The 16,701-nt window shown below is 38.2% G+C and overlaps 1 protein-coding gene across 2 annotated transcripts in view; it reads left to right on the forward strand.

Annotated features, from left to right (window-relative positions):
- Positions 1-16,701, forward strand: part of LOC307211791 (uncharacterized protein) — a 42,243-nt gene that overhangs the window by 364 nt on the left and 25,178 nt on the right. Inside the window, exons 1-14 of one of the 2 annotated variants that reach the window (XM_079968822.1) lie at positions 91-137; positions 3,982-4,039; positions 5,730-5,873; positions 6,329-6,475; positions 7,030-7,122; positions 7,756-7,920; positions 8,162-8,347; positions 10,037-10,159; positions 10,842-10,955; positions 11,943-12,246; positions 12,888-12,997; positions 13,283-13,400; positions 14,131-14,222; positions 14,809-14,959. In XM_079968822.1, the coding sequence (XP_079824948.1) occupies positions 106-137; positions 3,982-4,039; positions 5,730-5,873; positions 6,329-6,475; positions 7,030-7,122; positions 7,756-7,920; positions 8,162-8,347; positions 10,037-10,159; positions 10,842-10,955; positions 11,943-12,246; positions 12,888-12,997; positions 13,283-13,400; positions 14,131-14,222; positions 14,809-14,959 (1,837 nt within the window). In that variant the 5' untranslated portion in view covers positions 91-105. Of the gene's footprint in view, positions 1-90; positions 138-3,981; positions 4,040-5,729; positions 5,874-6,328; positions 6,476-7,029; positions 7,123-7,755; positions 7,921-8,161; positions 8,348-10,036; positions 10,160-10,841; positions 10,956-11,942; positions 12,247-12,887; positions 12,998-13,282; positions 13,401-14,130; positions 14,223-14,808; positions 14,960-16,701 lie in introns of those variants that run through there. The other variant, XM_079968823.1, reaches the window with a different exon arrangement.

Raw genomic sequence — 16,701 nt, forward strand, 5'->3', positions numbered from 1 at the left:
GGAACTCCAGGGAGGCAGGACCGTTGTCTCGGAGTCCAGTCCGTTGTGTCGCTCAGGAGTTTCTCGAGGAGCCGAGGTCCTTCGCCCCACAACCCTTCGCGGGGAATGGAGGGGCAAAGGAAAGTCTCCTTAGCTTGGTCAGTCATTTGAGTTCTTTAGGGAGCTGCTTCCTTGTTTTAGTGGTGTTTGGGATTCACCTGAGAAGTCAGAAACTGCTCCTTTCCTGGTAACTGCTCATTGGGTGCAGCGGGTGGGGAGTTCCTGTCGCCACTGCTGCCTTCTTAGGTAGAGTCATAGGACTCTACCTACTCCAACAGAACTTACTCCTATCTTGGAGTAAGTTCTGTTGGACCCAGTAGGACTGAGCTCTGAGTGGGTATAGGACTGAGAGTCAGTTTTCTATACCCTAATGTGGTCTATAGAAGAAGCATTGGGTTGAAATACACTAGTCGCCAAAATTGTGAAAACCTTTTGGGAAAAGTGTATTTCCGAGGTTTGATGGATAATAACACCACTTTTATTTTGAGCAATACCATAAAATTATATATCAATGGAAAGATAATTTAATGAAGTATGCGTAAGTGTTCAAGTCTGGATGTGGAATTTTATCCATATACACCCATTTGGAAGTATTCTGCAAGAGAATATGTAAAACAACACAGTATTCTATTCAAGTAATGCACACCTAGGCTTCTGAGTGATCTTCTCACTACCTTTGTGAAAGCATTTTAATGTAAAAATATTCCCCTGTAAATATAAACCACCTCCTAGCATGCCCTTTTCATTTGTGGATGAACATGTTGTGCAACCAACCAATCAACCTGTGCTTATAAAACTGTCAATATGTAGTACGTTTGAAGAACAGCTCCTAAAGTTATGGATAACATTGTATCAGATTTTAAAGCAAGCAGAGCATCTTGCCACAAGGTACAACAGCATTGGGGGATCTATTTGTAATGAAAGAATCAAAAGAATTAGTAATACAGCAAACTTATAGTTGTTAATGCATTTTTCATTGTCCTAAAAGAGTACAAAATATTGAAATAAAATGTACTTTTTAAAGTACAAAATGCTTCACAACCTGATCAGGTTATAAAGCATTTTGCACCTTTTAAAGCATATATTATTTCAATATTCTGTGCTCTTTTTAGGACAAAGAAAAATGCTTTGGGTTGCTTCAAATTTCCTATATGGATAGCACTTCTGGATAGGTGCATGTACACATAAAAATGACAAATGCTCTTTGTGCCATGGAGCATCTTCTACAAGTTTAGGTTGCTATGCCATCTATGACCCTACTTACAGCCTTTCTTCAGTGATCTATTTCTGGTAACCTTTCATTCTGATAATTGCAGTGCATTGTTTGTGGGGCTGCATTTAAAAACTCTGGATATTTCAATTGGTACAGAATATAGATGCAAGATAGATAATAGAACTGAGTATTGCGCAAATATTATGCCAGTACTCTCTGTTATCTTCACTGGCTCCCAGTCCATCTCTGGGTCCAATTCAAAGTGCTGCTTTTGATCTGTAAGACCTTCCATAGCTTGGAAACTTCTTCCCACATGTAGCTACTTACCTCTTCATCTGAGGCCCTTAAGGACATAAGAACAATCCTGCTGGATTAGGCAGATGGACCATCTGGTCCAGCGTCCTGTCCTCACAGTGGTCGGCTATGCATTTGAGTGGCCCCAAATCAGGACCTGTGTGCAGCAGCACTCTTCCCACCCGTGATTCCCAGCAGTTCAGAGGTATGCCTCTTATCCTTCCCTGCCAAGTGAAGTTTAGGAGGTGGGTATGAATGAGCAGGCCTTTTCAGTGGAAGTTCCAGGGTTGTGGAATGTCTTCCAAATAGAGCTGAGCCTCGCATTGTCTTTAATGTCTGTCCAGTGCCAGACATACTCCTGTCCAGTTCTGTTTATTTGTTTTATAATCTTCTCCCCTTTCTCTTTTATTTGTTTTTGCACTTATTTGGTGTTTTGCTGCTGTGTTATATCTTACTGAATTTTCATTTTGTTGCTTTTTTAGATTTATTCTTATTGTGGGAGCTGCTTAGAGAACTTTTTGTGTGTAAATAAATTAATTTTAATGTTGCTACTGTTGAAGAAGGTTATTTTCTCTTACCTTAGCTTCACCAGTGGTTCAAAATGGTGTATGCACTTGAAGCTGCTTCAACCACTCATGAAACCTGGGGCCCAAAAAAACTTTTTCCATAGGTTAGCACAGCACATACACTTTTTAAAATAAAAGCCTTTATGGTACAATTGTGATATCGAGTATTAGTAATTCCAGTATTGCTTTTAAAGAAGCAGTTGCCTATCCCAAGCCTTTGGGTGTTTTAATCATGCTAAAACACCATTGATGGTTGGTCAAAAGTAAAACTTGTTTTGCTAAAATAACTCCACTTACACTGAGTGAGTAGGGAGCTTCTTGGTGTTCTGTTAAACTTGTTTAGTGACATTTGTGAGTCCTGAACAGTAACTTTCATTATTAAGATTCCTAATGCAATTACTAAAACTCAAGTGATTGACTAGAGAGTTTTAGCTGCAGAAGTAATGGGCTCTGATCCAAAGTTAGATGTAATAATATCTATGCCTGCTATGATGTGTTAAACTTTCCCCTTTTAAATAGCAGCTTCCTGGTACTGAATCAAAATCTGTTTCCAAAACTGTTAGAAGCAGCATTCCATGAAAGATAGGAGAGCTGCCGTTTACAACAGAAAGCTTAAAATGTTGCTGTACTCATCTAAGCCTATATACAAGTTTAATAGGCCTCGGATTATGGCCATTGTGAGAAATCAAGCCCCACCGAAATCAATGGGACTTAATTCCATGTCATTGTATCAAGAGTCTAGGCATAAGGGTGTGTACAGACATGTATAAACAGGAGTCAGTGCAGTTTTTTCCTTCTTTATGAGGCTTCTCTTTGCCTTCTTAGACAACACACATATTTATTTCCAAATCAGGTGCTGATTTCCACTGCCTTTTTGGCTATTCTGCTATGCGTCATGTGGGGCTGTCCTTCTTTTAAAACTTTTAAAGCACCTTACAAGTTTTGTGACGATTTTAAACTGCTCTGATGGTGGAAGTGCTAGTCAGTCAGTAGTTATATGCACCCCCTCTTTTCCCAGCAGCCTGCACAACCCTTCACACCATAGCCCACCTTATGTCCTCTGACCCCTAACAGAGGTTGAGGGGTGCTTCTAGAGGGGGAAAATCAGTTCCTTCCTGCAAGCTTTTCTCTGAATCCAATCAACAGTCAACTTCTGCTGGAAACTAGCAGAACTAGTTTCTCCTGACTTTGAATATGCTGTACCCTGATCACTCTAATTATGCATGTCTGTATATAGTTGAGGAGAGAAAGAGAGAGAGAGTGTGTGTGTTTTGATAATGTGAAGATTGCTAGCATTTTAGGATAGGTGGAGCTGTTTCCTTCAAAGTCAGGCAAATAAAAATCAGTGAAGAAATAATAGTGAATAATAGTGGCCCACACTGAGAGCAGAAGGCAGACACTTTATTCTTCCTGCTCCAGCCTATTTTTAACAGCAACCTGGGTTACTTTCCCTTGCAACTCAGGAAACATGTGTCTAGAAACCCACGTGACAGAAAAGGAGCTGCAGATATGGGATTGCAGGGGGAACAGCAGGTACAGAATGGGATCAATGTACCCACTTAAAAGTCTTGTTGAAAATGAAGTCCTCAATAACTGCCAAAAAGAAAGGTGGAAGTTCCAATAAAAAGCTGCCTCCAGCCTAAAGGCCTGATTCCTATGTTGTATCACCAGGAGGGTCCTTTCCTGTATAGCTCAGTGATCAGTTGGGGTGAGGTTATATATATATATATATATATATATATATATATATATATGCATGCTATCCTGGTCTGAAGTTGTATACAGATTTGTACACCTAGAACTTAGCTGAAGATAATAGTTGACACTGAAATTACTGATGTAAACTAATTTCTCTTTGCTTTTCTATAGCTATTTTAAAACTATGCTGAAATGGGGCAGCGGTGATATTTCAGCTACTAAATCTGGAGTAAGTACTTTGGAAAAAAATCGACTTAACTTTGAATTTTATACACTGTACTTGATGATACATTTATTCTAAACACCTTTACAAGGAACCTTTGTACTGGTTATTGTAGATTCTTAAGTATCAAATATTAAATATTTATTTAGTATTCAGCATTGAAGCTGCATTGGGTAACTTTTGTTTGCATATTTTAGTTTTTAAAAATTCACTCTTTGCAAGCAGAGGCAGGGTTAGACGTGGAGGGGGCATCCTTCCATTCATGTTTGGTTTATCTTTAAAGGAAGCTGAAATCCAGTTGACTAGCTGTTTGGGTGTAGGGACTGGGTTCAAACAACTGAATGCTGTGCTTTCAGCTTTAATATAACAAAGTAAGGGCAACCCAGCACATTCTTCGTTTTCAAGACTCAAATTGCCTCAAGATAAATTGTACAAAATACCAAGACTTCTGTTTTAATACATTGACAGTGCAATTATTTACATGTCTGCTTAGAGATGAGCTCCATGGAGTTAATGAGCTTACTTCCAAGTATGTATGCATATGATTGCAAGTTGAATCTAGGTCATGGGTGGGGAAACTTCTTCAGTTCAAGAGTCCAGAGTTGCATGTTTTTTTTTGGGGGGGGATGGGTGGAGCAACATTCATTCATTCATTCATTTATGAATACCTTTCTACATGTGCATCAGGGCCATTTACAAACATAGAATAAAACAGTTAAAAATAATTTAGAAAACAATATGAAAAACCCCCTTAAGATAGATTTTAAAACAGTATAACGTGAACTTCTTTGGCAGAGACCTTTTCATCCAGCTGTAAAAGCTTGTAAAAAAATAAAGTATTCAGTTGTTTCCAGAAAGTATAGATAGTGGATACCTGCAGTGTCTTGGCAGGAATGCTGGTCGTCTGAACAGGGGCAGCCACATGGACAGCCCTGTGCCAAGTTGCTCTAGGGTGGGCATCAACTACTTTTGGAACTTAAAGAGAAACTGTAGTGCAGAATGTAGTGATCAACTGCATACGTAACCAATAAAGAAGTCTCTGAGACTCTGAAGTAAGTTGGTCTTGGGATGTATAGGGCCTTAAGTGTTAGTACCAAGATGTTGAACAGATGTCGCTCTTACTTTTGTACTATGGGCTACATTCCAGCCACACTAAAGCCAAGGTTTTTTAATCCCAATTTTATCTCCATCCAGGCAAGCAAAAGGCACCATCACATTTCAATTACACATTCCAGACAGCCAAAGGCACTCAAGGAATGCATGGAACAGGATCAAAAGCATTTAGGCCTGGGGATAGCTCCAAGGGCTATAAGGCCTCTAGAGAGGTCTAGAGGGTTACATTCACCCCACTGGTTGGAGGTTCCCCATTCCTGGTCTGGGTAGAAGAATAGTGAACAATTCTAAAAACTGTTTCATTGGCTTTTGCTTCTGTGGAAGGGAAGCTCTGCCTCCACAAAGGCATTCTTTCTCCATTGAAGTGAATGGTGCAGTTCTTGCTGCAAGGAATTTCATTGTGTGCTGCAAGTGGTCTCTTTCAATAAATAGCAGGTATGGCAATTAGCTTTAAATTATTTAAGAGTTATTCTGTATCTCTCTTCTTATACCGAAATATGGGAAATATTACATTCCAATAATGTATTGAAATTGTCTTGCCTGCATCATTTTGTTGTTGCAAACTTAACTCCTCTATCTCTAGGCTCATGGCCCATTTCAAGCAGCAAGCATGTCTGTGACTGATTTGACAGAACAACTGGTCCAAAATGAACAGCTGGTAGCACAACTCAAAGAACTTATCAGGGACAAGGATAATGAGTTATGCCTAAAAGAGCAGCAGTTAAAGGTATTGTGTATGTACATAAAGTTTGTTTATCATATAAAAATGAAAATGAACTCAGTTGTCTCACGAGCAAGTTGTTCTAAATATTAGCTAAAAGTTGCATTTCAAAATGGTGTCTCAACAGTGATGTTAATTAGCAGGTACAGTTTCCATCTAGTTTAAGTTTTGATAACTTGCCAGACTGGTTTGTCACTCAAAATGCACATGTATTCAAAGTATGGACAGATGCTGTTAATAAACACAGGGTTAAGATTATCCATTCCAAATTGCTAATGGTAACAGTAATGTATAACTCTACTTAAGGCCTAAAGCCACCTGGTTCTGCTGTTCTTTCAGTGGAAAAATTGGCTTTGTATTTTGTTATTTTCATATATGTAGATCTCTCTCTAATGCTTGTAAGTTATTTGTTTGGGCAGATTGCATTTTGTCTAAAAAAATAAATTGTTAATAATCTTCAGGCACAAAAAGAAGCTTCTGAAGCCAAGGTTTCCAAATTAAAGCTGCAGAACAAAGCCAAAGTAACATCCTTAACAGCACAATTAGAGGAACTCAAAAATCAATTATCGGGAGACGAAACCCAAGAAGGAAATTCTGAGCAAAAGAGAGTGAGTTCTATCCTTAAAAAAAAAATCAAATAGGCATTGGTAATGTCTTGGTTTGATCTCTCATTTTCTGTTTTTATAAATCTGGACATACACATACACAATGTGTGCATATGCAGATTTGGGTAAGTGAGTGATCCCATGCATCTGTCTGGTGTTTGATTTATTGCTTTTGTTGAAGTGGTTCTTGCAAGTTGCTTCTTAAGATAATCAGTGACATCTTTGCAGCAGTGAAAAGTTTGTGATGAAAACAGCAAGCAAAGCTCTAGCTGTGTGTACATGTTACTGGTTATGATCCAAGTTTTAACGTGCAATCCTATCCATGCTCACTCAAAAGTTAGTCCCATTGTGTTCAGTTAGACTAAGGCTACAATCCTAACCCCATTTTCCCAGGAGTAAGTCCCACCGGATTCAGTAAGACTTACTTCTGAATATACATGCCTAGAGTTATTCCCTAATAAGTCTGTATGTATTATGTATAATGGGGAAAAATAGTCCTCTGTAGTACCCCTGTTTTTTATAATAGCCCAAATAATTCTCCTTTTATTTTATTTGAGGCTGCAAGTCGTGGAAAAATCTTGGTACTTAAAAAGAAAGTTGAGGAACTAGAAACAAAGAATGCCCAAAAAAATGAAGAGCTACAGAAAAAGGTAGTGGTTTGTTCAAGGTTGTAATGATTTTGTTTATCTTGGGTGTTTGTATTATGTCTAAAAACTGAGCAGCTATTTTTATTTTTTAAATTAGATTTCTATACAGTACTAGTGTTCATTTGAGGATCACAGGGCAGTTTTGTGAAGCTAGCCCATATTCATTCAAACTGGCTTGTAGTACGTTTATTGGCTCTAAAATATTAAGAATTCCTGATGCTGACAATATTTAAATTCCAGAGAAGGAGTGGACTTTTCAGAAGTCATCCGTATCAGGCTTCCGGTTGAGAGCAAGGGGTTGGACCAGATGATCCTCAGCGTCCCTTTCAACTCTTCTGATTCTATAATTCTCTGCCCATTCAACCCACAATTTTACCAGCTGTGGAATCAGTATTTATGATGCTGGTGTTTTTGAAGTAATACCAGTAGCAGAAATCCTTGTTAGTAACATTCCAGTACCACACAGAAATGAAAGAAACAACCTAGCTATTGAGTATTTTGTGGGTGAGGAAAGCTGAAAACAGGGAATGATACTTAGAGGAGAGAAAGTAATGGAAAACAAAGAAGATAAATGAAGCTGATTTTAGTGGGTAGATATCTAGTGTGACCAGCAACAACATTTCTGATTGTTTCTAGATTGATGAGTTGGATGCTGCACACCAGCGTGGTGCTGAAATGGATGCTATGCTTGCTGAGAAGCAAAAAAAATTAATGGAAAAAGAAGCCTTCATAATTGATTTACAGGTAGCCTGTGGATCAACTGATGCCAAAGAAGTACTAATCCAAAACAGTGAATTAAAGGTATATTTAAGCTGTGAACCTATATAAAAAGTGCCATCTTTCCCATTACCTAGGGTGTTCCTCTGATGATGCAGCAACTTCTCAGTATGCTGAGCATTATTCATGAATGTATAAGCATCCAATTGCTACAAGTATAAAGTAATTGCTGCTACTTAAAAATACTTGTTTGTCCATGCTGTTAATCTGATCTGGATGATTCTCATCCTAGTCCTCTAACTCTCATTTATTGTGAACTTCAAAGAACCAACTATCCACAAAGGAGGCTTCATTGCAGAGTATGCAACTTCTGGTTCAGAACCTTATCAAGAAAGTTGAAGACAATGAACAAAGATGCAGCTGCCTCCTGGAAGAAAATGAAAACCTTAAAAGCATTCAGATTAAAGAGAGGGAGCATTTCCAGGAAAGAGAAGCAATGTATACACAAAATGTAAGCTTGCCTTTGGCAAAAACAATTAATTCTTCGATGTTTGGGATTTGGCTCCTGATTATAGGGCAAAGTATTGCAAAATTTTCATATACTGCTTTCTGTGTTTGAAGCAGACAAAACACATGTGACACAAAAAAAGCTTGCATGCTTTGTGTTGGTTGTGGCTAGAACTGTAATTACACAAAATTAGAAAACTTCTATAGCATTGTCCATGGATTGTTGATACAGTCAGCCCAAGGGTGTGGAAACTGGATCCACCAGATCCTTCCTCCTCTCACTCCCTACGGGCCTATTTTTGACAGGTGGGTTGGGTTGCCCACCTGTCAATCACTTGATAAATACAAAACAATTGTAAACAGACTTCAGAGGGGTTTTAGGTGTCCATAAGCTTATCGGTGCTGAGGACTGCAAAGGCTGCACTAGTGAATTACTGATGGGGAACTTCCTAGAGCAGTTGATCCCTGTGGGACTCCCTGTCAGCACCAATCAGCTGATCTGTACTGAGGGGAGGCCTGCTTGTCAAGGAAGAATCAGGAGCACACTTCAAGTTCCTGATTGTTCCCTGGTGGCCGCTTCTTTGCCTGCTCACACCTGCTGACACAATGCTGTCAAATGTAGTGCAGGTTGGAATTGGTTGGTGAAAATGGCTTTGGGGGGCAAAAGTAGGAACCCTGCTGGGCCTAATTAGGTGTGCTGGCTGGAGATACCCTGATGCTGTAGTAATGTTTAGAAGGCAGCTGTACCCGAGAAGCTTTACCTGTGCAATATGTAGGTTCAAAAGTATAATGAATCCAGAATAATATTTTGCTATGTGGAATGAGTTAATTTTTCAAACTGTGAAAAATAAACTGCCCCTTAAAAATTCATTTAAATTTGGAAAGATCAATAGTGGGCAAAGTCACTAATTCACATTCTGAAGATTGGTGTGGACATATAGACTGGTACTGGTATCATTAGCACTATAATTTCTTAAGTTCTTCGTGCCGGAAAATGGGAAAGGATCTTCTGTTGAATTTGTAACTTTAAAAAAGTGATGTCATTTTGTTGTTGAGCTGTTCGCTATTTATTGTTTTGTATTCTAAAGTTTCTTAATGAAAAAGAAAAGGAAAAGCTGAAGGAGCCCTGAAGAAACTTGGTTAGTGAACCAATCAAGAATATTTTTGAAGTATGTTAAATGATACTAATGTGGGATTCTGAAAAGCCCCTTTTTAGACACAGAGTGATGGTTTTTTGCACAATATTTGTGCCGTTGTTTCTCAGTTCCTACAGCACAAATAATCTATATGTCGTTCTTCAAGGTAGGACTTCAAGGAATTTCCTGAGCTAACTTGTTTTAATCCAAAATTGTTCAAATTTTAGGGGAATATTAGTAGTCACTTAATGATAAAGTTGAAAATTCAAGCTTTAATGATGTTGTTAGGTATACAGTGGTACCTTGGTTCCTGAACGGCTTGGCTCCTGAACGCCGCAAACCCAGAAGTGAGTGTTCTGGTTTGCAAACATATTTAGTAAGCTGAATGTCCATTTCAGCTGCCAGCATTGTTTCCTGGGCCAATCAGCCAATCAGAAGCTGCACCTTGTTTTGTGAACGTTTTGGAAGTCCAACGGACTTCCAGAACGGATTGAGTTCAGGAACCAAGGTACCACTGTAGATCAGTTTTATAGAAACTTTTTTGTTCTGCTTTTAAGATCCACGTGTTTCAGAATATGATCTTGGAAAAGGAAAAAGAGCTCATGGGAGTGGCCCAGAAACATGAGCAGGAACTCTTTAAGCTGGCTGCCAAATCAGATGCTAGTGCTGATCTAGAACAGGTAGGTGAAAGGGTACTTTAATCAACAGCCTATAATCTATGTGTCGTTTTGTACCTATAGTCAGTACACTCATGGATGTGCATAACCTCTCAGTTAAATCAACAGCTATGGAGTCATTTCTCTCTCCAGAGAGCAGAGCACAAGAACACACCCTATTTCTCTTATTTAGGCAAACAAAACCAGTCCAATATTCCTCCTTTCACCTTCTGTTTTCTTATCCCGTCCTTTCTAACCAGCCTTCAGTTTTGAGTTATGGGCTCTGTGTTGGGACATTCTCTGATATTTCTTCTGCAGCCACTAAGCCCTCACTGTAGGTACCAATAACTTGTTTAGTTTGTTTGAAACTCCACTGTTGTTACTTGTTGTCCTATAAACAGAGTTGTAGCAAAGGAAACAAATTTGATAGTGGTGTAGGGAGAAATGTAGAGGACTTGGTGGGAAATGTAGAGATACCTTTTCATAGTTTTAGGGATTGAGTTTCTCCGCCTTTGATACCCTCAAGAAATGTTGGTATTTATAGTTAATACTTCTGAAATAGATGACTCCTATAACTTCATACATCCTACAAAAGTGAAATTTAGTTTTATTAAGTGGATAGAGTTGGCAGGGATGCCAGTAGACATTTCTTGAGAAACTCTCTTTTCTTCCATTCCATAAAATAAAATCCTTTCATCCGCGACAGCTACTGAAAGCCTTGAAACAGAAGCTACATGAAAAAGAAGAGGTTATGCAAGGAAGGACACAGGTGATATTCATGTTGCAAAATGAACTGGATGGAAAAGACCAGCAGCTGAAAGTAAGGAACAGGGGACAAGGATTGAAAAGTTACAAGCAATTTGGTTGCCAACCTTATTTAGGCTAATAGAAAATATAGTATTTGCATGCATTTGACTATATTCATGGGTATCTGTAGTAGTAGCAGTAGCAGCAGCAGTAGTAGTAGTATTGATTATACTTGGGAGACCTGTTGGGTGATAAACAACATAGAAGTTGAAAATAAATAAATAAATAAATAAATAAATGTTATAAACAAGAAAAAAATCATAAGGAAGATACAACACATAATTTAAAAATCACCTTTGCCAAAGAAAAATGCAGTGGTTATACATTTTCATTATTTCACATTGGATATGGTTCCTGCTTGACTGTTGAGATAATTCTGAAAATAAAGGAAAAAACCCCTAAGCAAATAGTCAAGTAATTATATATCTGATATAATGCTTGGAAGAGCAGCTTAGTCTCATGTGAGTTGCTTGCTGTTTCTTCCAGAACATTTTGCAGACAGCAGATTCAATCTGATCCTCTCTTCAAGGAAACTTCAGGGCAGGTTGTACAATCTGTAGTGAAATCCACAATCCATTCCAGGCATTTGCAGAGTTTGTGCATTATCTCAGGCCTCTGATAAAGTGAATGGAAGGTGGTATCTCCTCTCCAAATTAGAAGCATGGGGTCTGTGCACGTGGGGCTTCCTGCACTGAGAGTTTCTAGTTATTTGTGGACTGGAACATGCTGCAGAGGGACCAGGGCCTTCCATTCAAGAAAGGATTCTACATCAGTCAGCAGCTGGAATTAGGGTCTGAATGCCTGCTAAAATGAAGTGTGGTGGCATCTCTAAATGCTGCTGCTACTTCAGAAAATAGGATCTGGGTACTTTTATGGCAGATGTAGTATTAGACATATTTGAGATACACACAAAAGTGTGTATGTATGCACAATAAATGCATTTCCCAAATTATAAAAAGGGTATTGTGTTTGTTTAAAATATTATTGTTTTTTAATCCAGGAAATTAATGAATACCTGAATCACCTTCAGTTAGAGAAAAACAACCTCCAGTCCAAGCTAGATGCTGAAAAGCATATAATGCGAGCCCAGCTAAGAGACATGATGGAGAAACATGAGACTGAACTGCGAAAAGTCAGAGAGAAATATGATGCTGACATGCAGGAGATCCGAGAGAAGCATGAAACAGAGCTGCAGGAGAAAGACCAAACCCTGATGCAGCTTCAGAAGCAATTGGAACAATTAAGTTCCGGTGACAAAAGTAATTTAGATGTTGCAATGAAACAAACATTGGCGAACCTAGAAGGTAAACTACAATAGCTCTTACAATGACTTGCTCAATGCATTGAATTCATACTAAGTCTTCTGATCGCACGCTCATCCTGTGTAGCCTCTTTCATAGACCAGTGGATGGGGGAAGAATGCAGCCCTGAGGCTTGCTTCTTTGTACTGCAATGTATCTAATCTATCACAGTGAGAGGTACAACATGGTAAGTCAAACTACTGCCTAGCAAGCCAGCAGAAATATGTTTCCTTGATGGGAGCTCACAGCCACTTTGCTCCTCCTTGGTGCTTTTTACTTCTGTGCTGTGCTGTGCTAAGTCAAGGTTTGGCTTAGTGTGTCATCTGAACTGGGGCTCATGGTTAAACTCTCTACTTACTAACCATGAGCTGTAGCCAGGAACAAACCCACATGTTCATGCTGTTTTGCAAAGCCATAGATCATCTTACTGGGCTGCGCAAACCTGGTCGGTGTAAAGCAACTCTTAGTAATTCTGAAATGTCACATTTGAATATGGTTTATTAATTTCTTTTTTAAAACTCGTATTGTTGATACTTAAATAATCCTAGCTAAACCTGTATAATCCAGCTAAACCAGTACCACATTTTTATAGTGATAGTTTTGCAATAACTCTGAATAGTAACTGAGGTTTTTGTTTGTTTAAGCTCAAGTGAAACTAAAATCAGAAGAGGCCAGCAAATCTGAAGCTAAGTTCCTCAAGATGAAAGCTTTATACAAATCCAGAATTACAAAGCTTGAAGATGAGCGTAATAATGTATGTAAAACTTCAAAACAAATGTGCCAGAGTGTCGAGAAAAATAAATACATTTCTCCTTAAGTATACAAAAATAGGTTATTAGTTGAACAGTTAGTGCATTATTGGGTCATTCGGCTACAAACTAATTTTATCACTGTGTTTGTAGAAAAATTGATACTTTGGATTGATACAGATGTGGCAGAGATGTTATTAGAAGAGTCGGAGGTTCAATTTAACGTTTTGTTTAAACATACCTATGTATTGGGAAAAAATTAACAAAGAAACCAACATTTTTTGGGATAGGCTACATCAACAAATAAGAGTGTAACTGCCTTGCATGACCGGATTTCAGAATTGGAACAGGAAAAGGAAGAGCTGCAGTCTGCACTACAAGCTTTTTCTGAACTTAAAGCTCAGAATGGTAAGAAGTGACAAAATTTCTGTCTTTCTGATAATGTTGAACAGGTGTCTCTTAAGATAATGTCAGAATATAGTGTTTAGAGCTTCAGTCCCCCCCTCCACTTACTAAATTACAAACAATAATTCACATTACAAGTAAGCAAATAAAGATCCACATGATATATGGAACTGGATTTTGAACCATTGTCAGCCTGGTATGCAGGTTTATTGTGTGAGATATAACCAGTTGGGCTTCCTGGCTCAATTTTACTTCTTCTTTGGTATTTATATGTTGTGTGATCAAAACCATGTTTTCATGCATGTAAACATCACTTATTTAAGTGAGACTTTCATCCAAGTAAATATTGATTTATAATTGCAGTCTATTCATTTTCTTTTTTAAAAAATGTAAAGACACTTGAGAGGTCCTGATCCAGAGAAACTTCAGCAAGATAGCCAGCCACACATGCAGTGGAGGCTCGGAGGTTAAAAAACAGTTTGTGATTACTCAGCAAAAGATTGGCAGTCCAGCTGGGGCCCACTGGATCAGGGAAAGCAACCACTGACCGCACTGAGATTATTTACTAGGATACAGAGAAATTATTTGGACATATTTTTCAATACTACACTGCTTTGTCTGTAGAAATCATTCTTACACTAAGTATTTCTGTGATTGTAGCTTGGATATAATTTTTTTCATCGAAATATTTCCCCCGGTAAATAATTGTCTTTAATAATAATTGTATTTACAGAAGAATTGCTGAATAAGCTGGAAGTCTACGAACAACAGCAGCAAAAATTGCAAGCAGACCTTGAACAAGTTACGAAGAGGGCAGCTTCACAGGTCTGCTACTGTTGGGGTGTACTGAATTTAGTTGAATTGCTATTAGTAGAAATAGTGAAGTACAGTAATGTAGAGAACTGGAAAACTATTAAAAAATGGTGTACCAAAAATTTGGTGAATCGTTAGCATAGGTTTCTGTATTGTTATGTTAACCATATTGGTTTGTTTGCCTATTGCATCAAAAGAAAGCCTGTTGCTGTTTTTTATTTCAACCCATTTTATAGCCTGTGAATGGGCCAGTCTTTCCACTTTTCTGTGCTGGTCAGGCCTGATTCCAAGGATGGTCTCAATTAGCCTTCATTCTCCCACCCCTATACAATCGCTCCCACTGAACAAAAATAGGCTCCCATCAAAGGGCATGGAGCCCACCTTCCCAATGCAATATTAAAATTTCAGTTTTTATTTCCCCCCTAAACTGGATATTTACTTACACTCACAGAACCATAGAATTGTATTTTGTTGATCTGTTAGGTTTGTGTGAAAGAAAACTTGATTTATATGGAGTTTCTGATGGTCAGGTTATTCAGCTCCTCATATTTCTTGAATTGGTTGTATTATTTCCATATCCTGTCTTCACTTGCTGCAGGCTAGTGAATCTGATAGTGTGGATGAGCTGCAGAGTCAGCTTTTGGAATGGCATGAAATTGTAACTGAGTCTGAAGATGCACACAATCAAATCAGAGAGGAGAAATCTGCTATGGCTCTAAGAATGTCACAGATTGAAGAGGAGAGAGAAGGTGATTTTGATTTGACATTAGGTCATTTTGTTAGGTTGGAAAATATTGAAAGCAAATTGACAGTGTCACCCAAAATTTATATCTGTCTTCTATGGATCACTGTTTTACAGCTGGACATTTAGTAGTATCTGACTACTTCTGTTGTTGTCCAGTTTATTGAACTAGCCTGATCCTAAGAGTTACAGATTTAGCTCCAGAATTGCCTACTACTGCAGCTAAATTTTTATTGTAATTTTACTTTTTATTATTACTATTCTGTTCACTGATTTGTGGGGCTTTGGGCTAAAAGGTGGTATATAAATAAGCCATAAAATAAATACAAATAAATAAAATGTCTGAAATGTTGTAAATGGGGCAAAGTTATTCAGTCTGCTTGCAGTTCCATCAAAAAGTAGTGAAATTAGACTAAATTCTTGCAAGAGTGCAGGAAGTTCAGAATAACTTCAACTTTTGGATCCAACTATAAAGGGTTCTTTTGGCAATCTCTTTATGACAGCTTTGCTCTGAATAAGTCCATTGTGTGTACTTTGCAGATTCTGGAAAAGGAGCACTGCAACAGGGCTACTGTCATCTAGTCTCATGATCAGGCTGTAGGATTTAATCTGGTTTTAGAACTATAAAGGGGGAATATCCTTTGAATTTCCACAATTGCACATAATTATTTATCTGTGGGCACTGGACAACTCTTGGTAATGGAGCAGAGAGTTGCCCAACAAAATTCACAAGTCCTAGAGTTTCTTATCACATGTTTCTGTTAACTAGACAAATGTATAAATGATGTAAAAGGACCTAATCAAAGTGACACTTGTCACTTTGAGCAACAAGTAACATCGCCATTCCCATGAAATGTCTTCAATATTAAACTAACAGGAGCAATCTATGCAAGGGCAAATCTTAGCATTCATAGGAACGCTGTACAAAGACTCATGATTGTCATATTTCTGAATGCCTTACCTTGGGCATTAGTTAAATTAGCTATTAGTTGTGTATTTTTCCTTTCGTGCCTATTATTTGGACCCGAGAGCCCCAAACTTATACAAATGCAATACCAAATTAAGGGAGCTTGGGGGCTCAAATATTTTGTTATGTTTAAGCCCTTATGCATTAATATGGTCAAATGTTGATCTCTTTGTGTGTCTGATCAGTATTTAATTTTGCATTTCCCCCCTGGGTTAAGCATGATGTTTCTGTTTTGTTTCCTTCCCCCTCTTTGCGGTGAGCACTTGGTGTCCCTTCCCCCTCCACTCCTAACCTACACTGCGATTTGGTCAGCCACTGAGAACATAGTTTCCCATCAGTTTTGTGCATGCAGGATTCTGCAGCCACAACAGCTTATGGTGTACTGTTGCTGATTTTCCTCTGTAAACAGTCTTTCGTGGGAAATCTTCAATAGTGTGGTATAACAGTTGTTTGTGGTGGCATGTGTTTCCCCCCCTTTTTATTAAGATAAGTAACAAATGCCATTTTAAACTCTATTTTCTTCTCCTTTGCAATGCTTATATCTTCATTTATATTAACAAAATCATCTTCATTCTTTGTTGTACTAATAGCTGACTCCATATTTACCAGACAAATTGCACAATTTATAATAAGTCATACTTTCAGTATTAAAAAGTATGCCTGTAGCGGTTTTTAATTAACATTTTTGGGGGGCCAGAAATATGAATAGATACTACACTAAATATTTCAAAAGAATATTCAAATAGTAAATGCAACAGTAATGATGTTACTAGAATGGGCCA

Source organism: Podarcis cretensis (assembly GCF_951804945.1).
Source record: "Podarcis cretensis genome assembly, chromosome: 1".
NCBI classification, from domain to species: domain Eukaryota; kingdom Metazoa; phylum Chordata; class Lepidosauria; order Squamata; family Lacertidae; genus Podarcis; species Podarcis cretensis.